Source organism: Helianthus annuus, chromosome 11, assembly GCF_002127325.2.
Source record: "Helianthus annuus cultivar XRQ/B chromosome 11, HanXRQr2.0-SUNRISE, whole genome shotgun sequence".
In the NCBI taxonomy this organism is placed as follows: Eukaryota; Viridiplantae; Streptophyta; class Magnoliopsida; order Asterales; family Asteraceae; genus Helianthus; species Helianthus annuus.
The window spans coordinates 96676066-96700408 of NC_035443.2; the positions used below are offsets into that span (position 1 = coordinate 96676066).

Genomic DNA, 24343 nt, shown 5'->3' on the forward strand with positions numbered 1-24343 from the left:
CTACATTCCTTAAATACATTACATTACATGTATAATTAAATTGAATTCAAATATCAACCAATAATTAAATTTTACGTTTTATTTACATAAAATAACAAAAAATATTAAATTTTTATATAATAAAAAAAATGGATATCTAAGTGTCCCATATTAACGAATTATCATATTCGGAACTAAATTTTAAGTAAGATTCATTATTTAAAGCACGTATTATTTTTTTTATTATTTAAATAACGTAAAAAGTTGTTATCTTATTACTGTGTAATTTTTTCTAAATACTGATTAATAAATACGTAAATATTAAATGATACGTTCTTAAAATGAGTTATGTTACACAAAATGATATTAGCTCTTATATTTTAAATAAAAATATCAATACTCAAACAATATAATATTAAAATGTTAGTTACCAAAAAGAATAATAATAATAATGTCATATGTATAAGAAACAAAAAGTGGGATTAGAAAAATAAATTAGCAAAATAACAATTGATATTCAAAACAAACAATTAAACAATAAGACAACCATGTTCATAAAAATCAACCACACACTTAAAACCATTGTCAAAATAAACAAAAATAGCAAAATACTTAAGAAAAAACAGCCGATGAAATCAAATGTTCGAATTATAGGTGACTACTTTTCTTTCTTTGGAATTAGAAGAACTGCATCCACACCACCATCTTTACGCGACTTCGACGAAGACTGCGAAGATACATCATCCACGTCATACACGGTATCCAAATTGCGCTTCAAGTCACGCTCGCTGCTCGTATCAAAGTCAGCATCCTTCTGATCAAACGATGTTGTAAAGCCAACTTTAAACACATTTGAGCAAGGGGTTACATCGTCTCCCGTTTGGGATATAGAATCCTAGTAAAATAAAATAAATAAATAGGTATGAGTTATAAACATACATTTAACATATAATGAGTTAAAGTTGAATCATAGATAAGGTAAAGGATACTAAACCTTAACAGGCAAATCATCATTACGATTTGAATCGGATGGTTCGACATTGACGGCTTCCTCATCAATAGGCTGATTTTTAAAATTTTTTTAAGTTAAAAACATATATGATATTAATTAGTAGTTAAACATTGTTGGAAAATTGTAATAATAGTATAAAGGTGAATTGGAATAAATTTACCTGAATAGTGTCAAAATGTTTATCAAGCTCGGACAAAACAACCGGGTTATCAGTCATCTTGGAGACTGAGTATCCATCAGACTTCTTGGTGATGTTAAAAGAAGAAACAGCAATCTTGAAGGCAAACTTCATATTGAGTAATGAATTTAGCTCCTTTGGAAAGCTTCCTTCGTTTGCTAACTGTTGAAAAATAAAATATAATTAATATTTTTAAAATAAACACAATTATGATAAAATGAATTATTTAGTACATACTTCAATGTTGTTGTCTAAAAGCTGATTAGCATTAACCTTCAAAAGCTTTGTCACCTCACGCTCAAACAATGTTAGACTCACAATACCAGTGCAATCTTGGACACATATATAAAGCCTAATTCTGCAAACAAATATAAATGAGATTTACTTATTTTGACAAACAAAAATTAACATGGATAATATTTACCGTGGAATTGATGAAACGGTCCTTGTATTACAAATATCAGTCTTGCATTCCAAGACAGTAACCTCTTCAAAACCATCAGTACCATCATGCTTTTCTTTAACAACAGTAACGGTTGAAACCTTTTTGTTGCAGTTTGTGCACGCGTTGTAAAACCACTCATTGTTCGATGCAAAACTCTTGATAGTGCCAACAATGACAACAAACCTCGTCTGTGTTTAAGATATATATAAAGTATACAAAAATGGATGGTGTAAAACATATAAAAACTATATGTTATCCGTGTTACCGTATCTATGGAGCTTAACGACCCAATGGGAAAAAAAGTGAGGTCAGAAAGGAACTCTTCAGTGGCAGACTTCACAACAGAAGAACTTAGGCCAGAATAACTGGAAGACATTTGGGGAGAAAGTTTCTCGATAAATCTAGTAAAAAAATAAAATTTAATAATTTAGACTCACAGAAATGCATAGGAAATTTAAAAAAACTTATTAGGATAGTGAACCTTTGTTTAAACTCAGCAACCTCATCAATATCACTGTTAATTAAGACTCGGGTGACAGTATACAAATTTGAAACAGACAAATGCCCTGAACAGATGTATACATTTATTTTAATTAATGTAAACAATTATTCAAAATGTAACCATAAAGAAAAAAACACAATATATTTGAAGTAATACGATACCTCCCCAGAATCTGTATTTCCCAAACTGAATGATTACGACGACATTTTTTTCACCTCGATTGCTGCTCTCATACTCCATTATTTGATCCGCATAACCGTCCCAAAGTGTCACAAAGATCTGCTTATTGCTGAACATTATTGAAATCAATACAAACAAAGTAGCTGTTCAGAATACATAATATAAAAAAAATATATTAAAGAATAAAAGTGAAGAAAAAATAAATAAATACTTCAAGTCTTCAAGCATAAAGGTGACTTTCTTCTGGTTTTGTCCATTATTAGTTTCCGTGTCTATCTCGAAGGGAAAACTTTTGACCACAAAACCAATTACATCTGTGGATAAAAATTAAATAGTGTCAACAAAATAAAAAATGTGTTATGTTTAGTTATATAGTTTTAATTGTATATCATACCAATTGGACTTTTAAAAAACTTGTTGTCAACTGTTGGATCCTCCACAACTGAATCAAACGGAGTAAAATCAAAACCCCATTCAGAACCAATAGCCTCGTGGCATTCCTCAACAACGGTGTTGTTATTAAGGTTAATCTTCAAACCACCTTTTGCGTACTTGACCTTCTGACGATTCTCACCCAATGAAGGATTTCTAATCGTCAAACAACGATTTTCTTCCAAAAGATGTTGATATCCAGAAGCGTTTTTAGCCAAGACAAAAGCTTGCATTTTTGTTCCCTGACAAACAACAACATTATGTTAGACAAATAATACGTACTTTGACAATTAACAGTATATAAACTTAAATTATAAAATATGTATATGAACACTTACCTCACTGTCCATGACTATCATATCATAACAATACACTTTTCTAGCGTTATTGAAATCAGCTCTTGTCCACAAACGAACAATGCGTATTCTTATGGTATAGTTATCAACATTGAGGTCCAAATTATTCAACAATGTGATTGCACCTTCTTCCATTTCTGCATAAAATTCAAAGAAAAGATTAGAAAAAAAACACTATATACTAACACATTGTAATAAATTATAAATCAATATCGTATAGAACTGTCAATGGTATTCTTACCAAAGATTATGAAAAATGATAGAAAAAATGCTGAATAGATAAGACTGATTAAAATGTGAAATGTTTAAAGAATATTTATAATAGGTAGGCAAAGTTAATTAAGTAAACATTGTAAAGTATAAAAATTTAAAATATCGAACACAATCAATTATAATATACGATGAAAATGGAAATATGTAATATGAAGGTATTTTCTAAAAATATAGTCAATCAATCTAAATGTCCAAAAATATGGTATATGTCATAAAAATTAGAAAATGAAATGTAGCTAACCAACTTAGTATACGGATTGTCAATATTAAATTCCTTCATAACCTTTAATTGAATTTGAAACTATGGAACATTCTACAACTTTAGCAGTTTTAAACTCAACATTGAACTATGACATATCACACATTGACGAACATATCCATATAATGGCCATAACTACGTATACTAAATTTGTATATTTTTTTGGCTTATTATAGATTTGTAAACGATTACACTGGATAAAAAACACATGGGGCATATTAACAATTTCAATAGTTATTAATTTGAAATTGCAAGGAACGGAGGGAAATTTGATGATTAGTAAATTTCGAAATAATGAAAACATTTATAAATATGCAACCTACTATGTCGTACCTGACTTTCTGCAATTATTATATATAATAAAAAAACTATTCTGGAAGGTTTATAAAATGTTTATAATGTAACAAATTAGTGTAATATGCTGAAGATATAATACTAAGTTCATAATACTTTTTCATATATGCAAAGTTAGTTTATATATTGTTTTTTTTACATATTTTGTTGTAAACAATAATCAGCAATGTTATACTGAATATATAAGATTAATTTTTTCCATAAAAGTAGTTTGAATATCGTGGTTTTATCTATGATAAAATGTTTTAGTGGGAATATAAATTAGTAAAATGATATATTATACTTTTAAGTATTTTCTTACAGTGGTTAAAATAAGAAATAGATTGAAAGATATATAAAAACTTGAAATTAAAGTCCAAAACCAATGTTATAACCAAAAAAACTTGAAAGGCCAAAAACATGCCCTAATTGTCATATATCTAATTACTACGGTTAACGTAAGGTACAACCCTCTCAATAGTCAAGACCTGCTCATTTTCATCAAAAGAAAAGTGAACCTCGTCACGGACCTTAATTTGAGCGGCTTTCATGAACTTCTTCCAAGAGGTTAAAGCGTATCGATAACCACGACCATTGGTTCTTCTTTCACGTCTAGTACCGTTAGTAATCTGCAGTGGCGGGTCCAGATGCAAAAAATTTATGGTCAAATCTTTTAACCCTTCATGAAGCTTAGCCATGCGTGAAACGTGATCAGGAATTCTCTGTATTTAAATAAAATTAATAAAAAATATTAATACTCATTAAATAAAATAAAATAACATAAAACTTATGTGTTTTATCAGTTTTGAAGATGATATGAAAACTTACAAAATAATCTTCACCAGCCGTACGAACAAACCGAGTAACACCACCATGTATTTGTTCTTCAACTTCATTATCAACATCTATAGGTGCAACCTCAATCTGCAAATTAATATATAAAAAATGAATTACATTTTGATATGTATAATACATAGAAGTAAGTACATATATTTAATTTACCTCATGAAAATCTAAGTTAGGATATGTGATTTCAACACCGTTTTTTCCAAAGACTTTCAAATAGAAAAAATGTCCAAAACCTTTGGTGAATAAGAAATAACAACCAACCTCCAACTGAAACATACTAATAATTACATCCATACCAGCGGAAAAACCGACTTTGCCATCATTAGTTACAATGGAAACGTTAAACGTTTGGTTGTCGATCATCATAGTAGAGGTTACATCATTTGACGAAAAATCGTAAATCTTGGGCAAAATACATTCAGGGATGAGCTGTAGGATGAAAAAAAAAAGGTTAGTATCTATAAATTTATAAATTATAATTAAATACTTAAGGAAAAATAAAATCACATTTGTCTTACATAAAAATTGCATGATGGAGGTAGCATATATGTCCAGAAAGACCCACGACTAACACCATTCTGATAAGTTGTTAACTTAAACGTAGCATGATCTAAAGGATTAAATACTACCAAACATCCCTGAGTTAGACCCAAGTGTTCAACAACATTGGACCATCCATGAAAAAAAAATAACTTCCCTTTAGACGCGCTTAAAAAAACATTAAAGTCACGACCATCTTCAGTGTGTATCATAACATTAGTAGGGCCTTTGTCAACACCCCATAGTTTGGAGGCCGCATCATCCGGAATGGACTAATAATATAATGAAATGGAAAATGAATTATAAATATTTTCAATTGATTTAAACAACAGAATAATAATGTTATGTTTTTAAAAATATGGAAAAACAGATAAAACAAATAACTAAAGTAATATTTTTTCCTATACCAGAATAAGTTGGTCTGCTCGATTCATTACCCTACAGAACCAGGGTCCTCTGTAACTGAATTACATAATAGAATGTTAAGAAAATATAACACGATAAAGGGATTGTTAGAAACTATAAAAAATATACACATAATACCTTGATGAACGTTCACCCATACTAAATACCTGCAAAAAAACAGGATACAAAAAAAAGACATCAGATCTAATATATTTCAATAAAAATAATTAACAAACAAAGGATTAATGAATAAGTTGAAGAATGAGTTGTATAACATCAAAATAACCATAATAAGAAAATTAAAAAATTGTATAAATAGTTAATTAATAAAAATATAAATCTCATAACAATAGATAATATAATTTTCGTTTCAATCAGTTGAATCAGTATTTGTATAACACATGTATTTAGCAAAATTCTAAATAGTGATTAGGGTTTATGATATCGATACCACTTGAAATATTAACTACACAGTTAAATAGAACATAAAAACTAAATAACTATAATTGTGGTTATATATAATGAAAATTCTAAATAGTGATTATTGTTTATGATATCGATACCACTTGAAATATCAATTACACAGTTAAATAGAACATAAAAACCAAATAACTATAATTGTGGTTATATATAATAAAAAATACAAATGTCAAACAGAGGTGCAATATACTTACCGATGCTTGTATTTGGATGTCTGATGAAGAACAAAAAAAAGAGAACGCTTCTCAAGTGAACGATTGAAACATTATATTAAAAACAATTTTTGTATATATGGAGTACAAATGGAAACGGTTCCAAAATTACCTAAAAAAATAAAAGTTTATTCATTCTAAAGGCAACTTTCCATATATAATGAAAATAGGGCGGTTAAGGAATTGATATAATATAGAGGAAATATGTGATGAGAAAAAGAAACAATCTGTCGATGAAGCAATCAGTCAGAGAGATTCGAAGGAACTTTTTTTAGGAGTCGTTGACATTGCCGAGGAGTGTAAGAAAATTATATAACTTAACATTTTCTGAGACTCCTTGGCAACATCAACGACGCCTCAATGTTCCAAGCAAAACACTTTCCCTGATTTTTTTATACGACTGAACGTTTCTTCTTAACAAAACAGGTTTGAACGCGAAATATAACTTACTGAATATGTCACTGGGATATTATAATACAATACGTTAATAAAAAAAAATATACCTTAATGAAGAAGGGACAGGCATACTATAAACCTACAAAAACAGGTTTGAATGTTAATTATCAAAAAGCAACAGTAAGGTTAATTATCAAAAAGCAACAGAAAGTCATTAAATCATAACTATACCTTAAAATCAACAATACCTTAAAATCTTAATCACCAAGGATAGTCGAGCAATTCTTCATCACCATTCGCATATAAAACCCGCAATGAAACAAAAAAAAAATCAAAGTGTATAAAAAAAGAATAAGTCTGCAACTAACTTATTTCCATAAATCATATGCCAAACAGAAATTATGTAAATGTTTCACTTTTTAAAAACTCAAAAATTCATGATATGGGTCTGGTCAATAGGAGCAGTAGTTCAGGTGGAATTTCAAAAATTCATGATAATATTCACAAAGAATTTAAACAATCTTCCATAATTTTAATCATCAACAAACAAACTCATGTGAATATTCGCCAAATTCCTAACCATCAACAATCAACCAGAAAAGTACAAACTACCAAAATGAGCAAAAAAAAAAAAACTTCCAACACAAACAAACTCAAATCACCAAAATGTACATACCCTCTTATAATCAAGGGACACCAAAAGTTGCATTGAGTTAATTGTGCTCCTTCAACCGAAAAGCCCTAATTGCATTCTGACGAACACAAACAATAATCAACAAACAATGTTAATCAAATCAAACCAAATAGCATTAAACTCCAACCATTTGAAATTAAAGAAAAAATGTTGAAGAAAACAAACCTGACGGAGGTTCATTGTAGGGTTGAAGAGGGATAATGGATCTGAACTGTTTATTGTTCGTCTTCTTGGAGATGATTCATACCATCGGAATCATACCATCTCAGATGTAAGAAATCATAATACAACAAAGGATTAACACAGAATCAAAAAGCAGGTTTGAATGTTAATTATCAAAAAGCAACAGTAAGGTTAATATCAAAAATCAACAGATCTTCGTAGGAAATCAGATACAGAATAAAATAAAAAGAAAAAAGAACAAAAAATCAACAAATCAAAAAGATCCTCTATTAAAAACAATATATCAAAGAATTTATGGTGCATACAACACAGAAACAATCAAAATTAAATGTTTTTTTGACCATGACATTGTGAAATGAGGTTAACATTTTAGAGAGTTGAATAAATGTAACATAAAATTCAATATAAAAAACAAACAGATATATGGAATATGAATAAACAACAAATTTCAATAAAAATTAAACATTTTTTTACCATGAAATTGTGATATCAGCTTAACATTTTAGGGATTTGAATAAATCTAGCATCAAATTCAATAACAATAACATACAGATCTGGAATATGAATAAACAACAAATTTCAATAAAAATATCACATTTTTTTACCATGAAATTGTGATATCAGCTTATCATTCTAGGGATTTTAATAAATCTAACATCAAATTCAATAACAATAACATACAGATCTGGATTATGAATAAACATCAAATTTAATAACAACATAATAATGTTACTAAATATTACAAACAGATCTGGAATTAGAATCGGACTTAGGGTTTCATACAAATAACAATACAAAATTTATTCAAAAAAATTATCAAAAAACAGAAAAGATAAACCGATACAGGGATATGAGTAAACAATAAAATGTATAACAAAAAGAAAAAGAAATTAATCATAAAGAACAAATCTATAATGACAATCGGATCTAGGGTTTGTTGTACAGAATAACACTTTTTCAGATCCAAAATAAAATTCCGACAAAAAAATAAGAAGGATTAAACTAAGAAATAAACAATCTAAACTTACAATTTTTCGTAATGGATCAAAGAAAAATTTCAGGATTCGACTGAAGATGATGAACTTGAAAAGGAAGAAGTATATGTTGAAGATAAGGCGGTGGTAACAAAGACAATTGAAGAGAGAGAGCGGTGAAGGTAACTGAGAATTTAATAGCATTGAACAAAATGAAGGAATATGGAAGAAAAGGAGAATGGCGCCCAAATTCTCAATTATCTGGCCTAAGAGAGCTGCCACATCATGGTCAAATAGTCAACCTTTATTTTGCTTTAGTATAATAGATAGATTTAATCGGGCCACGGGTTATAAACTAATAATTTAAATAAAGGGTAAATTACTTTTTGAGTCCCTGTGTTTTATGTGTTTTAACTAGTTGAGTCCAAAAGCAAAAAGTTTAACGACCTGAGTCCCTATAAGCAATTTCTTTAACCATTTGAGTCCATTTTTTGGATGTCTGTTAACTGTGCCGTTAAGTCCCCCCACGTGCAGTCCACGTGAGGGGTATTTTCGTCCATTTAACTTCTCCTGCCTGTCTTTATAAATGTCCCCTTTCTTCTTCTTCCAAAAAACCCTAATTCTTCAAACATGATCTCTCCCTTTCATCTTCTTCCCCAAAATTAAAACCCTAGATCTTCATCATGATCAATCAGGTTGTATGCGCATGTGGCTCTACAACTATCATTCGAACCTCGTGGACTGCAACAAATCCAGGGAGGCGATTCCATTGTTGTGCAAGAGAGGTAGTTGATTTCATATAAAGATTCACAGGTAAAGAACCCTAATTCTTGTGTTTTATGTGTTGCAGGGAAGTAACTGTGGGTTCGTAAGCTGGGCTGAACCTCCACTATGTGCACGAGCAACGGAAATCATACCTGGATTACTAAGATCCATTAACAGTCATGAAGAAATGGCAAGGAAAAAGGACCTCGAAGTGAAAAGGTTGAAGATAGTTTTAGGGGTTACCTGGGTTTTGTGTGTAATGTATATGCTGTTTGGATGAAAGTTGTACCTTCTTACCCCATTGACTCTTTTTTGTCAAAATTATTGTAAATGGTCAGTGGGGATGTCTTTTGTAACCAATATTATGCTAATGAAAAGAAGTTATGTTTCGCCTATCCACAAGTTATGTTTCGCCTATCCACAAGTTACGTTTTCGCTATCGGACAACTTACGTTTTGTCTTGTGTTTAGTATAAAGCTAATCAAAAGAAGTTACTTTGTGTTTGTCTATCGGACATCTAAGATGCTGCATTACCTGGAAACAAAACATTCAAAAGCAAACAAAACATGCCCTGAACAAAACAGACTAAACAAGACACTAAGATGCTGCATTACCTGGCCTAAACAAGACACTTCAAACATTCAAAACCATTACCTGGAAACAAACATGCCCTGAACAAAACAGACATGGCCTAAACAAAACATTACCTAAACAATAAGACAAATTACCTGGATACAAAACTGATGGCCTAAACAAAACATGACCTAAACAATAAGACAAATTACCTGGAAACAAAACTGATTACCTAAACAAAAACACACATTACCAAAGCAAAAGACACTTCAAACATCCAAAAGTACAATATCTTAGTTAAGTTACCAAAAGATCAGCACTTAGTTAAGTTACATAAAGTTACCAAACATTACATAAAGTAGCATAACATTACATACTAAACCAAAAGACACTTCAAACACTACAAAAGCTAACAAGGTAACAGTCTAAAGATCAGCAGTTTGTGAAGCAGTTTGACTAGGCTTGGCTCCTCTTCCACCCCTGCCACCTCTACCAGCCTTGGCTCCTCTTCCACCCCTGCCACCTCTTCCAGCCTTTGCCCCTGTTCCACCCCTCCCACCTCTTCCAGCATTGGTTGTTTGAGACTGACCTTGACCTGCAGTTTGACCCTGAGGTTGAGATGTTGTTTGACTCTGAGCTTGAGTTGCACCCTGACCCTTGCAGCTCCTTTTATTATGCCCAACATTCCCACATTTCTTGCAAGTTTTAGGCACTCCTTGCCTTGTCATTTTCCCCTTCTTGTCTATCATAAGCTCAGAAATCTCCACCTCTGACTTCTTCCTTTTCTTCTTGGGCCTTCCAACTGGAGTATGATGAATTGGAGGGATAAGGGTTGTTGGGCATTGTGAAGGTGTCCAGTACTCTCTCCCACTGATAGGTTCAATTGTGTGCATGTAAACATCCTTCCATGTTTGAAGCCAATAGACCTTATCAACCCATGACTCTAAAACACCTACATTCATACCATTCCTTGCCATATCCCATATGGCAGCTACACCATGTTTACATGGCATACCTGTTAACTGCCACTTTCTGCATGTGCAGGTTCTCTCATTAACATCTACCTTGCACTGATCAGCATATCCACCAGTAACCTGGAATCTACCCCTACCAGCCATCATCACTGAATACTGACTTGCATCAGCCTTGATTTCATCAAACACTCTTGTAGCATATGGAGTCAAAGGTCCATTACTTTTAGCTATTACTTTGTGAACCACAACAATTTTTTTCATCAGATATTCTCTGATAAACTCAAGACAGGTGATTATTGGTTTGTCCCTCCCCTTTACAAGCTGGTTGTTGAATGACTCACACATGTTATTCAATAAGACATCAGTCTTGGCCCTACCTGTCAAACAGAACATTCAAACAGAACATTGAATATTTAAAACAAAACAAAAAAACTGTTAATGTGTAATGAAACAAACCAAACCTGTGAAATGTGATCTTGCCCAGGATGTTGGTGGAATCTGGCTTAACTAGTCAAACAAGTCATTGTCAAGCAGTCTTATGGCATTCATCTTTCTGTTAAACTGTGGCTTTGTGGTAGCACATGCAGCATCCCATAACATTTCTTTGAATAAATTGCCACTCCATCTTGGTTTCATATTCTCGTGGATGTGTTGTAAACGGAACCTATGCTCTGCCAATGGGAATATCTTTGCCAGTGCTGGTATTAATCCCTATTATGCACACATGACAATGTTAATCAAAACTGCTTAATACACAGACTGCATAAGTAATGAAGACTGCATAAGTAATGAAGACTGCATAAGTAATGAAGACTGCAAAACTAGTAAAGAACTAACCTTTTGTCTATCAGATATGAATGTGAAGTATGACTGTTGATCAAGACCTAAGTCATCTCCAAGATTCCCTAAGAACCACTCCCAACTGTTTTTAGTTTCAGCCTCAACTATTGAGTATGCAACAGGGTATATCCCGTTGTTTGAATCAATTCCAACAGCTGACAGTACTTGCCCAGGGAATGGGCCCTTCATGAAACACCCATCTAATCCTAAAATATTCCTCCCATTTACCTTGAACCCTTCTTTAAGAGCACCCAAACATATGTAAATTCGCCTGAACTGTCTTGTTGGACTAGCAGGGTTGCACTCCCTTTCCACATCTATCTTAACTGTTGTGCCAGGATTGGATCTAAGGAGCTCTTCACAATATTCCCTTAAAATAGAGTATTGAGCTTTGAAATCACCTTCTATTCTGTGTAAAGCCATTACCTTTGCCCTGAATGTCTTCTGCAAACTTAACTGAATCTGATTCTTCTTCTCCAAATGATCTTGAAGTGCCAACAGTGGAATTCCTGGGTTGGAAGCTAATATGCTCTCCACTTCTCTTGCTACAGCAGATACAGTGTATAACCTAACCTTTCTTGTGGTCAAACAAGTATGATTATCAAGGAAAGTTTTTACACACCATGGATGTTCATCTCGAGATCTGGAAACATGAAGAACCCATTCACATGTGGGCTTTGGAAACCTAACCTTTTTTGGTGCTTTAACCTTTTTTTTTTGGTGGTTGGGAAGTAGGGTTGGATGTATTTAATACATCAACATCAACATCCCCATCCCCTGTTGAAGATTCCCCATCTTTTTGACTGGGCCCACCCATATTTGCAAAATCCCCAAACTGCCCTTCTGGTGTTTGCATGCCTTGTAAATCAGGATTCACACCATGACAAACCACCCTAAATCTTCTATTATCATTCCTTCTTATTACCAACTGCCTTCTTGAGTCCAAAGCATGTTTTTTAACCATCTGCTTCAAATCTTCTTTATTAGTAAATAACTGCCCAACATAGAATGGCCCTCTTCCACCCCTGACCCCCTTTCTCCTCTTTCTCATCTTCTTCAGGCCCTTCTTTAAGGGAGGGTCATTTTCATCATCAGCACTTGCAAAGTCTTCAAGGTCAATCTCAGTGGTTTCCTCTGCATTTTCTTCTTCATCATTCTGATTGTCTTCATCATCTTGATTTTCTTGGTCATTACCTTCTGTTTCAACAGCTGCTCTAAATGTATCCATATCCACTTCAAGTTCTTGAATCATATTATGTTTATCAACATTGTAATCTAACTCATCACCATCATCATTATTGTTTTGACCAACCTTTTTACCTTCATGCTCTCTTTGGTCATCATCCTCATCCGTATTAGGTGGCTCATGTTCCATCCTGTAATCCGGATCATCGGAATCCTCTTCATCATCAGTAAACTTCAAAGATGATGAAGTATCCTTACCATTTTGATTATCCTGCTCATTTTGTTCACTATCTTCTGCACTTGCATTTACAGTATCCTGCACTTCTATGTCATTTACAGCATCATCTCCTAAGTTAATACCCCCTTCTAAGTCATTCACACCTAAGTCATTTCCATCTTCTCTGTCATTTACACTGTCATCTCCTAAGTTAATACCACCTTCTAAGTCATTCACACCTAATTCATTTACATCATTCACACCTGATTCATTTACATCATTGACACCTGATTCATTTACATCATTCACACCTGATTGGCCACTATCATCCAACCACCCAATTGCAAGTCTTCTAACACAATGTCTAGGTTTAGCTCTAGCTCTAACAGGAACATTCCCAACTGATGGTGCATCTTCAGCAATTTCTTCAATTACAACATTTGATGTTGATTTAGGTGGTGACAGGAAATATGTATCAAGTTTTGTGACCCAATGTTCAACATAAACCTCAATCTCTCTAATCCTACCAACATATTGACACATATCTATCACATCCCGATCAGTCCCTAAAGCCCTAATCCCTTCAACCAAACTTTTATCCGGAATCCTATAATGGTAATACACAACTTCATCCTCCGGATAATGCAGCATCTTAAACATCGTGTTAAACTCAATAACTGAGAATTCATCAGCATCTATGTAATCAATATGGTTGCTTTTACCTTTAACATACTTCAATACAGGTTTAATGTCACACCCCCAAAATCCACCTGCGGATAACACCCGCTTCGAGGGCGTGACTGACCAGGATCCAGCCACCAATTATACTGAATAATTAAAATTGATAACAAAAGTAATACTTACTAACCATAAGATTAGCAAATGTCAAGTTCAGAGTTTAAGGTTTCAAGTTCAAACAGTTAATAAGTAGCGGAAGCATAAGTAAGGCAGTTTAAGTTCATAGTTCAAAATAAGGTAACACCCAACACAAGGGTGGACAGACACTACTCGTTCCCAAGCAGCAAGCTCCTTCGTCACTGGTTACCTGCAAAGCATGCAGTAAGGGGTCAACAATAATGCTGAGTGAGTTCACTAGTTGTCCAGTTTTAATTACCAAAAACTTGTTTCACCAGTTAATTTATCCGTTTATACATGCCATGGGGAGCTACCCCAAAAGTTAGCGACTAAACTGTTTTTCCAATACCGAACACTAGGTAACCGTTGCGTTTCCGCAGGATGCCTCGATGTCAATGTTCTATCATCATTGACGGATGCCTGAGTACATTAGTTCACGACCGATCCCAAACCAGGGCACGGTGTGAGGCTGGTAAAACCTAAATAGCGCTATCAACTAATAACCCGTTCGCCTGGCCCCGGCGACTAATCGGTATTATGTAGTAGGGACTTGAGTGATAGAGTTGCGTTTAGTGCCGTTTGGTTGCATTCCGTATAAACAGTAATTAACTAAAAGGTTTCCCAATACAAGGGAAGGAAAAGTAAGTTTGTTCCCAGTAACTAGGGAAGGAATGTAAATGGTATCCCCTTTACAAGGGGATAGGGTTGTTTTAGTCTCGTGTCCCAAACCACCGGGACGCATGCTTTTAAGTTGTGAACTCACCTTGGGTTGCTCGGTAGATTTAGGTTACTTGGTCAAACACGCTGGTCACCACGTCCTAACATGGTTACCGGTATAGGTCAGGTTTGGCGTACAAGCAATCACGTAAAAACTTACACATAACTAACACGTTGCATGCAAAACAATATAGACAGTGGGTTATTGGGCCGGCCCTAGCATTTAAACAGTCAAACAGTAACACGCAGATCAGTCAACAGGTAGCCCATATCAAGCATACTATGGCCCAATAACCAAAGTGGACAGCCCAGTCGCAACCAGATGGTCTCGAGTCGCAACCAGGAGGTCTCGGCTTGTCACGCTGTGGTTGCGAGTCGCAACCGTGTGGTCTCGAGTTATCACGCTGTGGTTGCGAGTCGCAACCGTCGTAGTCTCGAGTCGCAATCGTGAGGTTTCGAGTTGTCATGCTATGGTTGCGAGTCGCAACTGCGTGGTCTCGAGTTGTCATGCTATGGTTGCGAGTCGCAACGGTGCGGTTGCGAGTCGTAATGCTGTCCCTTTCATGTACACGTGATGATGCAGATACATCAGTCCGAAATGTACTATGTAATCAGGCCCAAATCAGGAAACAACCAATAAGGTTTCTACTAACACTTTGCCTAATCTGACCATCAATGAAAATAGATCAAACTTTGCCATTTTTGAAATCTTCAAACCACATTCAACAAGTTCATCCAATGTTCATCATTTTTAGGGTTTTCATGTCAAACATAACCACACATTTTTGAACCAAAAATCACATATTTTAACAAGATCAATATGCAAGAACAACAAAACATACATTTTGTAACCTTAAACATAGTTCGGTTGGCATAATCATTCCTAAACCACTATTCTTTAGCCATTTAAACATATTATCATGCTTTCATACATAAAGGTTTTCACATATAGTCAAACCTCACAAACCATCCAAAAATCATGCATAATGTTTCTAACCAAGCACATTCTAGTTCATAAACATTTCATAAATTCTATGCACATAATAACAACACTAACCGGTTGTGAAGAAGGAGCCGAAAACAAAGAGAAAGGAACCGAGAAGATGGAGTGTCCGAGTGATGATCTTGACCGAGATTCCTTGTCCGAGATCCTTGAGCTTGAACCGAAAGTTGGGGAAGAAAGTGGTGTTGTTGTTTGGGGTTCCTAGTTGAGAGAGAATAGGAGTGTATGTGTGGATATGTTTGTGTAGCAAATGAGGGAAAGTGGGGGAAAGTGGGGATTTATATACAAGGTTCGAAGTAGGCTAAGGGATTTCGGCCCAAACCGGTTACGGCCCAAGAGGCCCACTCGAGACCGAGTGGCCCACTCGCAACCGAGTGGTTGCGAGTCATGGTCTCGAGTCGTGGTCTCGACTTTCATACATATATATATATATATTACATACATATCACACATATCATGCACAAAGATCACGTTTTCATTTAATATCATATGTATACACAAAATATTACAAGGTGTTCGTTCGGAAAAACCTAGAGTGTCACATTATCCCCAAGTTTTAAGAACTTTCGTCCCGAAAGTTAAGGCAGCCACTGCCAAGCTAGCGTGTTTCAACGGGGTGTCACATCATCCCCCCGTTAGTTTGGAATTTCGTCCCGAAATTCAGTTGTAGCTTCAGTGCTGGGGTTTTCGTTTGGGAACAACTGGGGATACTTGGACTTCATCTGGTCTTCCCGCTCCCAGGTAAACTCTGGGCCACGTCGTGAGTTCCAACGAACTCGCACGAGAGGTATCTGGCTACGTTTGAGGGATTTGATTTCTCGATCCGTGATCTCAATCGGTTCCTCAGTAAAGTGTAGCTGTTCATCAATAGTGAGTTCCTTGAAAGGAATTATGAGTGTTTCATCTGACAGACACTTCTTCAGATTAGACACGTGAAAGACATTGTGTACTGCACTCAGCTCTGCAGGCAGGTTCAATCTATAAGCAACCTTACCGATTTTCTCGGTAATTTCGAATGGTCCAACATATCGCGGATTCAGCTTGCCTCGTTTACCGAAACGGACCACACCCTTCCAGGGTGAGACTTTAAGTAGAACCCGGTCCCCGACCTGGAATTCTAGTGGTTTCCTACGCTTATCAGCGTAGCTTTTCTGACGGTCACGAGCTGCCGCCATGCGTTGCCTGATCTGGGAAATCTTTTCCGTTGTATCTACAACCAGTTCTGGGCCTGTGAGTTGACTATCACCGACTTCCGCCCAGCAAAGAGGTGATCGGCATTTACGACCGTACAATGCCTCAAAAGGTGCCGCCTGAATGCTAGTGTGGTAGCTGTTATTGTAGGAGAATTCCACCAGCGGTAGATGCTTCTCCCAGTTCTTGCCAAAATCGATCACACATGCTCTAAGCATGTCTTCCAGGGTTTGGATGGTGCGTTCAGACTGCCCATCCGTTTGTGGGTGGTAAGCGGTGCTCATGTCCAAACGTGAGCCAAAGGATTTGTGCATAGCTTGCCACAACTCGGAAGTAAAACGAGCGTCTCGGTCGGAAATAATAGAAGTTGGCACCCCGTGCCTGGAGACTACTTCCTTTAAATAGATTTCTGCCAAGGTAGAAAACTTGTCTGTTTCCTTAATAGCCAGAAAGTGCGCGGACTTGGTCAATCGATCTACTATTACCCAAATAGTATCATTCCCGCGTTGGGATCTAGGTAGCCCCGTAACAAAATCCACGGAAATTTGCTCCCATTTCCACTTCGGGATTTCGGGTTGCTGGAGTAGGCCTGCTGGTTTCTGATACTCAATCTTGACTCTTGCGCAGGTCAAACATTTGCTAACGTATGCTGCTATGTGGGCTTTCATGCCAGGCCACCAGTAAGTGGTCCTTAAGTCGTAGTACATCTTATCTGAACCAGGATGTACTGAATAACGGGACTTGTGGGCTTCGTCCATCACAAGCTCTCGTAGACCTCCGTAAAGTGGGACCCAAATGCGCCCTGCCACATAGTAGGCGCCGTCTTCTTTTTGTTCTAGTCGTTGTCTCGATCCTCGCAGGGACTCAGCCCTGACGTTTTCCGGTTTCAGAGCTTCAGTCTGAGCATTTCGAATCTGGGTAGGGAGATTAGACTGGATGGTAAGTTGTAATGCTCGCACGCGCTTGGGCGTAGTATCCTTTCGGCTGAGGGCGTCTGCCACAACATTGGCCTTGCCCGGATGGTATTTGATGGCGCATTCATAATCATTCAGGAGTTCCACCCATCGACGTTGTCGCATGTTTAATTCCTTTTGCTTGAAGATATGCTCGAGACTTCTGTGATCGGTGTAAATGGTGCACTTGGTACCGTACAGGTAATGTCTCCATATCTTAAGCGCAAAGATCACTGCTCCTAGTTCCAGGTCATGCGTAGTGTAGTTCCTTTCGTGCGTCTTAAGTTGTCGAGAGGCGTAAGCAATAACTTTGTCGCGTTGCATTAACACACAACCGAGCCCACGGATGGATGCATCGCAGTAAACCACAAAGTCGTCAGTTCCTTCAGGTAACGAGAGAATAGGAGCGCTACAGAGGTTATCCTTTAGCCTCTGAAAAGCAGATTCTTGTGCTTCATTCCACTTGTAGGTGACGCCTTTCTGAGTGAGCGTAGTGAGGGGTTGTGCAATCTTTGAGAATCCCTGAATGAATCTGCGATAGTATCCCGCCAGTCCCAAGAATTGGCGGACTTCGGTCGGAGTCTTAGGGGTAGGCCAATTCTTTATTGAGTCGATCTTAGCTGGGTCGACGTGGATTCCATCCTTGTTAACCACGTGCCCAAGGAAATGGACTTCTCGAAGCCAGAAGTCGCATTTCGAGAACTTGGCATACAGTTGCTCATTGCGAAGGAGTTCGAGGATAAGGCGTAGGTGCTGTTCATGCTCTTCCTGACTTTTTGAGTAGATCAGGATGTCGTCTATGAACACGATCACAAATTTGTCGAGGTAGGGTTTGCATACTCGGTTCATGAGATCCATGAACACTGCAGGTGCGTTAGTCATTCCGAAAGGCATAACGAGAAATTCATAGTGACCATAACGGGTCCTAAACGCAGTCTTGGAAATATCTTCGTCACGTACTCTCAACTGATGATAACCTGACCGTAGGTCAATCTTAGAATAGTAGCTCGATCCTTGCAGCTGATCGAATAGGTCGTCGATGCGCGGGAGAGGGTAACGATTCTTGATGGTAACCTTGTTCAGCTCACGATAGTCAATGCACATTCGGAATGTGCCATCCTTCTTCTTGACAAAGAGTACTGGGGCTCCCCAGGGTGATGAACTAGGACGGATAAATCCTTTGTCCAATAGTTCCTGTAGCTGCGTAGAGAGTTCCTTCAACTCTGCGGGGGCTAGTCGATAAGGCGCACGAGCTATAGGCGCTGCTCCGGGAGCTAACTCGATTTGGAATTCGACCTGACGGTGGGGAGGGAGTCCAGGTAGTTCTTCAGGAAATACCTCGGGGTAATCACGCACTACTGGAAAATCTTCAATCCTCTTTTCCTTTTCCTGCGTGTTGGTGACAAGTGCTAAGATAGCGGTGTGCCCTTTTCGTAAACACTTCTGGGCCTTCAAGAATGAGATAACGCTGGAGATTTCTCCGCCTTTGCCACCTTGTACAATGAGGGGTTTGCCAGAACAGCGGGGAATACGAACTGCTTTCTCTTGACAGAGGATCTCAGCGCGATGCTTGGATAGCCAATCCATACCAATAACGACGTCGAAGCTTCCAAGAGTAACAGGGAAAAGATCGATACTAAATGCCTGACCAGACAACTCTAGTTTGCAGCCTTTGATAACATGTGAGGCCTCGATGTTTCTACCATTAGCTAACTCGACGATATGATGCGAACTTAGTAACGAAAGCGGACGCTTAAGCTTCTTACTAATACGTAGGGATACATAACTAGCATCGGCACCGGAATCAAATAACACAGAAACATAACGATCATCGAGTAGGAACTTACCCGCCACGACATTGGGGTCATTCCTTGCTTCTCCAGCTCCAATCACAAAAGCCCTTCCTCTAGCACCATTCCCAGCATTGTTGTTCTGATTGTTGTTTCCAGCTCCCTGATTGTTGTTGCGATTCTGATTCAGTTCAGGGCAATTCTTCTTAAAGTGCCCCTCAGCTCCACACTTAAAACATGCTCGGTCGTTTCCCTGCTGCTGTTGCTGTTGGGGTTGTTGCTGATTCTGTCTTGCTGGGAACTGACTTCTACAATCCTTGGCTTCGTGCCCCATCTTGTGGCACCGCTGACACTGGCCCTTGTTACATGCCCCATTGTGGTGTCTGTTACACTTGTTGCACTTAGGGTAGCTTCCCCGGTAGCCACCCTGTTGCTGAGTGCCTTTGTTGTTTTCAGTTTTCCTTTGCTGTGTTGGGGCCTGAGTGGGGTTAGCATCCTTGCTTTGACTTCCTTCCCACTTACGCTTGCTGTCACTAGAAGTTCCGACAGTAGCACTGATCCTTTTGGGCAACCTGCCCTCTTCTACGGCCTGATCAGTAAGTTTGTGAGCAAGTCGAACGATCGGCTGAATGGTAGTGTGGTTGGCTGAAGTTACATGGCTTCGAATTTCTGGAGCCAAACCCTTGATGTACAGTTCGATTCTTCGATACATAGGTCGAGACATGTTTGGGCAAAGAGCAACATAGTCATTGGACAACTTGGTGTAGGTTTCAATCTCGGACCCAACCATCTTAAGCGCATAGTACTCATTCTCAAGCTTGTGGATGTCATCCCGGTGACAGTATTCCTCCTTAATCATGTCCTTGAAATCCTCCCACGCAGTAGCATTAGCAGTTTCCAATCCAAACATCTGAATTTGCGCCTTCCACCAAGAAAGCGCGTTTCCTTCAAGCGTAGCAGTAGCAAACTTCACCCAGTTCGCAGGGGGACACTCACAGACAGCAAAAACAGCTTCAACTTTCTCAATCCAATGCAGAAGACCTATGGCACCCTCAGTGCCGTTAAAAGGGAGAGGCTTGCAATCCATGAAGGTTTTGAAAGTACACACGGGTGGTTGCGCAGGTGCATGCTGACCTGTTCGTGCGAAGCGTATAGGTTTAGAGGCGAAAAGACGATGTGACGGTAGGATCTAAACATCCTAAAACAACGAGCTTACCTATAGGGTGAGCTGCGAAAGCTGCAGCCACTGTGTTGAGTAGGTTAGTGAACTGAGCCTGAGTCATGTTGATGTTTCCTCTTCCACGTCCACTCATTGTCTTCATAACCAGAAAACACAGTATGAGTGTGATGCCGTAGCGTAGCGAGAATGAGATAGAAGAGAGAGGTGTATCTATCTATTTTAGGCACACTAGTACGTATAGCAAAACAGGAAACATAAGGTAAGCAAGCAAGTAAACACTGGTCCGAGCTATGAGGTCAATGTGTTGAGCCTTGCACTTGGAGTGTAGTGTCGTCGCGAGTCACGGGTTATAGTCTGGTTTTTCTCAAAAAGATTTTCCCCTTTTTAAAACCAAGTTCACTATAACCAATGGCTCTGATACCAATCTGTCACACCCCCAAAATCCACCTGCGGATAACACCCGCTTCGAGGGCGTGACTGACCAGGATCCAGCTACCAATTATACTGAATAATTAAAATTGATAACAAAAGTAATACTTACTAACCATAAGATTAGCAAATGTCAAGTTCAGAGTTTAAGGTTTCAAGTTCAAACAGTTAATAAGTAGCGGAAGCATAAGTAAGGCAGTTTAAGTTCATAGTTCAAAATAAGGTAACACCCAACACAAGGGTGGACAGACACTACTCGTTCCCAAGCAGCAAGCTCCTTCGTCACTGGTTACCTGCAAAGCATGCAGTAAGGGGTCAACAATAATGCTGAGTGAGTTCACTAGTTGTCCAGTTTTAATTACCAAAAACTTGTTTCACCAGTTAATTTATCCGTTTATACATGCCATGGGGAGCTACCCCAAAAGTTAGCGACTAAACTGTTTTTCCAATACCGAACACTAGGTAACCGTTGCGTTTCCGCAGGATGCCCCGATGTCAATGTTCTATCATCATTGACGGATGCCTGAGTACATTAGTTCACGACCGATCCCAAACCAGGGCACGGTGTGAGGCTGGTAAAACCTAAATAGCGCTATCAACTAATAACCCGTTCGCCTGGCCCCGGCGACTAATCGGTATTATGTAGTAGGGACTTGAGTGATAGAGTTGCGTTTAGTGCCGTTTGGTTGCATTCCGTATAAACAGTAATTAACTAAAAGGTTTCCCAATACAAGGGAAGGAAAAGTAAGTTTGTTCCCAGTAACTAGGGAAGGAATGTAAATGGTATCCCCTTTACAAGGGGATAGGGTTGTTTTAGTCTCGTGTCCCAAACCACCGGGACGCATGCTTTTAAGTTGTGAACTCACCTTGGGTTGCTCGGTAGATTTAGGTTACTTGGTCAAACACGCTGGTCACCACGTCCTAACATGGTTACCGGTATAGGTCAGGTTTGGCGTACAAGCAATCACGTAAAAACTTACACATAACTAACACGTTGCATGCAAAACAATATAGACAGTGGGTTATTGGGCCGGCCCTAGCATTTAAACAGTCAAACAGTAACACGCAGATCAGTCAACAGGTAGCCCATATCAAGCATACTATGGCCCAATAACCAAAGTGGACAGCCCAGTCGCAACCAGATGGTCTCGAGTCGCAACCAGGAGGTCTCGGCTTGTCACGCTGTGGTTGCGAGTCGCAACCGTGTGGTCTCGAGTTATCACGCTGTGGTTGCGAGTCGCAACCGTCGTAGTCTCGAGTCGCAATCGTGAGGTTTCGAGTTGTCATGCTATGGTTGCGAGTCGCAACTGCGTGGTCTCGAGTTGTCATGCTATGGTTGCGAGTCGCAACGGTGCGGTTGCGAGTCGTAATGCTGTCCCTTTCATGTACACGTGATGATGCAGATACATCAGTCCGAAATGTACTATGTAATCAGGCCCAAATCAGGAAACAACCAATAAGGTTTCTACTAACACTTTGCCTAATCTGACCATCAATGAAAATAGATCAAACTTTGCCATTTTTGAAATCTTCAAACCACATTCAACAAGTTCATCCAATGTTCATCATTTTTAGGGTTTTCATGTCAAACATAACCACACATTTTTGAACCAAAAATCACATATTTTAACAAGATCAATATGCAAGAACAACAAAACATACATTTTGTAACCTTAAACATAGTTCGGTTGGCATAATCATTCCTAAACCACTATTCTTTAGCCATTTAAACATATTATCATGCTTTCATACATAAAGGTTTTCACATATAGTCAAACCTCACAAACCATCCAAAAATCATGCATAATGTTTCTAACCAAGCACATTCTAGTTCATAAACATTTCATAAATTCTATGCACATAATAACAACACTAACCGGTTGTGAAGAAGGAGCCGAAAACAAAGAGAAAGGAACCGAGAAGATGGAGTGTCCGAGTGATGATCTTGACCGAGATTCCTTGTCCGAGATCCTTGAGCTTGAACCGAAAGTTGGGGAAGAAAGTGGTGTTGTTGTTTGGGGTTCCTAGTTGAGAGAGAATAGGAGTGTATGTGTGGATATGTTTGTGTAGCAAATGAGGGAAAGTGGGGGAAAGTGGGGATTTATATACAAGGTTCGAAGTAGGCTAAGGGATTTCGGCCCAAACCGGTTACGGCCCAAGAGGCCCACTCGAGACCGAGTGGCCCACTCGCAACCGAGTGGTTGCGAGTCATGGTCTCGAGTCGTGGTCTCGACTTTCATACATATATATATATATATTACATACATATCACACATATCATGCACAAAGATCACGTTTTCATTTAATATCATATGTATACACAAAATATTACAAGGTGTTCGTTCGGAAAAACCTAGAGTGTCACATTTAACAACAAACTCCCCACCATGGAAGATGTGAATGCTGAACATTGTAGGCTCACCAACTGAAATGAAGTAAAACAGAGTTGAGATTACTGTAAAAGGATTCATGTTAAAACAGAGATGAGATTTAGTTACTTACCATACTCCACATATGGATCGAAATGTTGTCCATAACCACGAATACACCACGTTGAGATGTCGTGAAGATGCGCCATTGTTCTTCGTTCATGTGGATGATGATCGACGGGATGATTCAGGTGGAATTGTGAGTGCGAGAGAATGATTTGGGGGTGAAAATAGGGTTTAATGAGGTTGGTGGAATTAATAAAGGTGGAATTAAGGCAGGAGAAGTTAAATGGACGAAAATACCCCTCACATGGACTGCACGTGAGGAGACTTAACAGCACAGTTAACAGACATCCAAAAAATGGACTCAAATGGTTAAAGAAATTGCTTATAGGGACTCAGGTCATTAAACTTTTTGCTTTTGGACTCAACTAGTTAAAACACATAAAACACAGGGACTCAAAAAGTAATTTACCCTTAAATAAAACATTGATTGACAAGAACTCATGCAGTTTACTATATATATCCCCTCGCCCCCGTCGCGTTAGTGTTCTCTATCT

At 37.8% G+C, this 24343-nt stretch overlaps 1 protein-coding gene across 1 annotated transcript; it reads right to left on the minus strand.

Moving 5' to 3' along the window:
• Positions 1-10316: 10316 nt before the first annotated feature.
• Positions 10317-11494, minus strand: LOC110892051. Its single transcript, XM_022139428.2, has 2 exons — positions 11456-11494; positions 10317-11371 (listed from the first exon to the last, which is right to left on the minus strand). The coding sequence occupies exon 2, from the start codon at positions 11337-11339 to the stop codon at positions 10446-10448; it is 894 nt and encodes a 297-aa protein (XP_021995120.1). The 5' UTR covers positions 11340-11371; positions 11456-11494; the 3' UTR covers positions 10317-10445.
• Positions 11495-24343: the final 12849 nt, after the last annotated feature.

Excerpts from the sequence above, each read along its gene's own strand:
- LOC110892051 (XM_022139428.2), bottom strand. The coding sequence starts at position 11,339 with ATGTGTGAGTCATTCAACAACCAGCTTGTAAAGGGGAGGGACAAACCA.